The sequence below is a fragment of the Otolemur garnettii genome, unplaced genomic scaffold, assembly GCF_000181295.1.
Source record: "Otolemur garnettii isolate 467f Iridium unplaced genomic scaffold, OtoGar3 scaffold00232, whole genome shotgun sequence".
Classification (NCBI taxonomy): Eukaryota; Metazoa; Chordata; class Mammalia; order Primates; family Galagidae; genus Otolemur; species Otolemur garnettii.
The window spans coordinates 532,398-536,888 of NW_003852627.1; the positions used below are offsets into that span (position 1 = coordinate 532,398).

At 45.6% G+C, this 4,491-nt stretch overlaps 1 protein-coding gene across 1 annotated transcript in view; it reads right to left on the reverse strand.

Moving 5' to 3' along the window:
- USP7 (ubiquitin specific peptidase 7) overlaps positions 1-4,491 on the reverse strand; it is a 40,398-nt gene that overhangs the window by 8,611 nt on the left and 27,296 nt on the right. The window contains exons 13-18 of the mRNA XM_023508218.1: positions 4,102-4,232; positions 2,930-3,064; positions 1,964-2,065; positions 1,577-1,682; positions 450-542; positions 297-364 (exon numbers count right to left, since the gene is read on the reverse strand). Coding sequence (XP_023363986.1) covers positions 297-364; positions 450-542; positions 1,577-1,682; positions 1,964-2,065; positions 2,930-3,064; positions 4,102-4,232 — 635 coding nt within the window. The remainder of the gene's footprint in view (positions 1-296; positions 365-449; positions 543-1,576; positions 1,683-1,963; positions 2,066-2,929; positions 3,065-4,101; positions 4,233-4,491) is intronic.

Sequence of the window (4,491 nt, forward strand, 5' to 3'; positions counted from 1 at the left end):
GCTGTCGTCGTTTGGCGGGGGCCTGGGCTGGATTCAAACCCACCACCTTAGGTGTATGTGGCTGGCGCCTTAGCCACTTGAGCCACAGGTGCCGAGCCAAATGTGAAATCTTTTTTTTGGCAGTTTTTGGCTGGGGCTGGGTTTGAACCCTCCACCTCCAGCATATGGAGCCAGTGCCCTACTCCTTTGAGCCACGGGCGCTGCCCTAACAAATTTGAGTAAAGGAAAGCAAACAGTAAAAACCCTCCACCAACTACTGACAATGCCCTGATCATGAAAGAATGAACTATGCAGACCTCATAGAGGATAAGGCTAGTATCTTGACTAAATCCTGCTCTGTCACACATAACCGGGAGCAAGTCACCTAGGAGAGAGAAAAGTAGTTAAATACGTAGCTATGAAGTAAGGAGCAAAAATCTACTGAGAAGGCAAGTACAGTAAGGACTTACGTATTTTACAGGATATTGGTGTGTAGATATGCCCACAGTAATTCAAGCTCCGTGTTTTGGGATCATACATCTTCAAAAATAACATTACATCATCTATAAGATTGACAAACAAGTTCTGTTAGGATTGTTAACACTCAGTACAATGTTGAAGAAAAAAATTAATAGTAAGCTTACTAGCTGCTCAGTAACAACTTGAAATGACAGCTTATGGTCCCTAACAGTTACTGTGTCTGATGAGGTTTACCCAAGAGGCTGATGCTTTGACTACTATAGAGATTGTTTCCATCTGAAACTCATGGGAACCACTATACTTGAAGCAGCAAGGGAATATTAAGTGCACTGAATTTAGAGATCCTAGTTCAGGGGTCCTCAAACTTTTTAAACAGGGGGCTAGTTCACTGTCTCTCAGACTGTTGGAGGGCCGGACTGCAGGCCCCGGAACGAGTTGGCTGCTAAGCAGGATAGGCAGCAGTGGCAAAAACACCCGGAGAGCTGAATAAACATCCTAGGTGGGCTGCATATGGCCCGTGGGCTGCTATAGTTTGAGGACGCCTGTCTAGTTCATAGACTCCTAGCTACTGACTAGCTGGTTAAGTGTTACAGTGAAAAGATGTGTTAACAGCGTCGGTTTGCTACTGCTCTAAGTGACCACTTACAGCAATGCAAAGGTGGCATTTTATATTAAGCCCAGCAAATTCCAAGCCACTTGCTTTGTACATCGACTTTAACAGCAGGAAGATTGCCCTTCAGTGACATAGTCTCTATGGCAACTTCACCACTGCAACGTCAGGAAGTCCTTATGGCCAGAAAAGCCCAGGTATTTACAATCTGGCTTTTAAAATCTTGTGACCCTGCATTACATGATCTGATCAAAGTGATTAATACAACATAGGATAGGAGATGACACTAAGACAAAACAGGACAGCCCCACACTGCTGCTGATGCTGTCTCCCTTCTCATAGCCCAGGCTTCCTTAAAAAACCCTGGACACAGGAAGGACTTAGTGAGCACTTGTGGAATTGAGCAATGGATCTCTCTGCAATGCTTAGCCCCGTGTGTCCAAAGCAACAATCCTGGAATCCAGCTCTACTGCTCTAAGTGCAGTCAGGTGTCTCATGGGCACTTACGATCTTTATCAAACTTGGGTAATGTCGCTCCACTAGCAGCCAGCTCGGGATCAACTGTTTCCAGGAATATTGTCCAAGGGTTTTCATTATCACTGAGTTCAATCATCTATTTCCAAAAGAGATGCTGATTTTAGAAGGTTCTAATGGCTGAGGGGACAGATCGAAAAACTACACTCAGGTATTGAAGGAAGTATCCATTCTATTTAACTGGACCAAGAAGGAAATAAGATGTGCTAACTCAGTGGTTCTCAACCTGTGAGTCGCAACCCACAGGAATTATATTAAAGGGCCACGGCACAAGGAAGGTTGAGAACTACTGTGCTAACTGCAGAAGACGAAGCCCCTGCACAGGCCCAAACGAGACATGCTGTCATCAACGATATTTACTGTTTTATTGCCGTCCGCTTCATTATCTAACATTGCTGGTCTCTTGGTTCCATTACTCCTTGCTTGCATGGGCCATAATCGAATTTGATCTTGTGGATATCCCTGAAAAAATATTAAAAGCGAATAACAAAAACAAGCCCGTATTTTAGTCCTATACCAAAAACTTAGTGACTATGTTCTGTTTTTTTTTTTTTTTAAGGAGACAGGACTCCCACTGTCTCCCAGGCTGGAGTATAGTGGCATCATCATAGTTTGCTACAACCGTAAACTGGGCTCTAGCAATCTGCTGCCCCAGCCTCCTGAGTAGCTCTATGCATGCCCCATCATGCCTAATGGCTGTATTTTGTGTAGAGACAGTTTTTGGCTGGGGCTGGGTTTGAACCCGCCACCTTTGGTATATGGGGCCAGCGCCCTACTCCTTTGAGCCACAGGCACCACCCTAAAGACAGGTGCTTGCTGTTGCCCAAGCTGATCTTAGCCTTCTGGCCAAGACGTTCTTCTGCCTCGGCCTCCCAAAATGATAGGATTACAGGCATGAGCCACTGTACCCAGCCTGATTTTGTGATTGTAAGAAAAAAAGATAAGAAAGACTCACTCTATGGAACAAACTCTGACCCACCACTCAGGATCAGCTGTACTCTAGGGCTCAAGTGCCCATTCTAACCACTTCCAAAGCGGGGGAGGATATTAATATTCACAGGCAACTTCCTCCTTTGCAAATTCTATGGCAAGACTGGGTCAAAAGGACATTGACATATTTCTAGAATCCTATAGATTCCCCTGTACCAGAGTCAAGAATTCAGTATTTAGTGATTCTCAGGAAATGTGCTCAGGTCATTTACCTCACTTTTAGGCAGTGACTGGACATACTACCTTTCCCCCAAAGTAGGTAGTGTTTTCTACAAAGAAGGAAGGTGGAACCTGGAAGTCAGAGTAATAAAAGTCACCAGAAGGACTGGCACGCACCATGGTCTGGGAGAGGTTCTGAACAAACTCAGCAAGCGAGGAGTTCTTTAAAACTTTGAACACAGTGTATTTCACTTTCTCTTCATCGTACATGTCATTTCCTTGGTGGCCACAAAACTGGTCCTCAGCAACTATCTAAATACACATTTGAGAACACAGAGTTAACTGACAAAAAAAACAACACAAGTCCACACTGAACAAGTTTAATAACAAAATGCTAAACACTACTCATTTTTTGGTTTGTGACCAAGTCGGACTCTGCAACCCTGAGCAGAGTAACGCTGCTCGCTCACAGCAACCTCAAACTCTTCGGCTAGAGCAATCCTCTTTCCTCAGCCTCTCCAGTAGCTGGGACTAGAGGCAGCTGCCACAACACATGGCTAGTTTTACTATTTTAGTAGAGACAGGGTCTTACTCTTTGCTCAGGCTGGTCTCCATCTCCTGAGCTCAGGCAATCTGCCTGCTTCCCAGAGTGCTAGGATTATGAGCATGAGCCACCGTGGTTGGCCCTACTCTTTTATTTAGAAGAAATTTCTTGGCTGGGTGCCTATGTTCAGTGGTTAGGGCGCCATCAACATGCACTGTGGCTGGTGGGTTCGAACCCAGCCTGGACCTGCCAAACAACCAACAACAAAAAAAATAGCCGGGTGTTGTGGCGGTTGCCTTATAGTTCCAGCTACTTGGAAGGCTGAGAATCACTTGTGCCTAAGAGTTTGAGGTTGCTGTGAACAATGATGTCATGACACTCTACTTAGGGCGACATAGTGAGACTGTCTCAATTAAAAAAAACCCAAAAAACTTCAGATCAATTAACATGACCAAAACCTAACTCAGGTGTTTTTAATAGACAAGTAGCCTATGCTTCAATGCAATCTCTCAACTCATCTGTCAGCATTAGCTTGATATCCAGCTGTGGGGCAACCTCCTCCCACGCTCCAATTTCTTCTGTGATTTTCACTGAAATGCTAACATTGAAATCCTTACTCCTGAACTAGCGCAAGTGGTCACCCAGGAAGTACTGCCAGCTGACCCAGGAGGCCAGATGTTGAAAATGCTGGAGGAGCTGCCCAGAGGAGCTAGGGGCACAACAGCCCTGCTCTGTGGATCATGTCCCTAGGACTGTGAGCAAGCTCAGGCCACACATGCTGCCCCCGGGGCTGGGCGGGGCTGACCTGCACTTGCATGTAGAGGTGGGCCTCCTGCCGCTCCTTCCGTTTCTGGGCCTCGATCCTTTTCTCTTCTTGTAGTCGCTCCACCAGCTGCTGAGGAATATCATGGTCGGTGACAGCTTGTAAAACTTCACCTGCAGGACAAACAACAGATCACCTTCCATGGCTGTGCAGACCTGCTTTTCCTTCCTCAGAAGGTTCAAATTCTAGGTCATCATTAATAATAAAATAATCTATTAAAGTGAAAGCATTATTATCAACATATATATTTTTAGAGATAGATAGAGTCTCGCTTTGTCGCCCTTGGTAGAGTGCCGTGGCGTCACAGCTCACAGCAACCTCAAACTCTTGGGCTCAAGTGATTTTCTAGCCTCAGCCTCCCAAGTAGCTGGG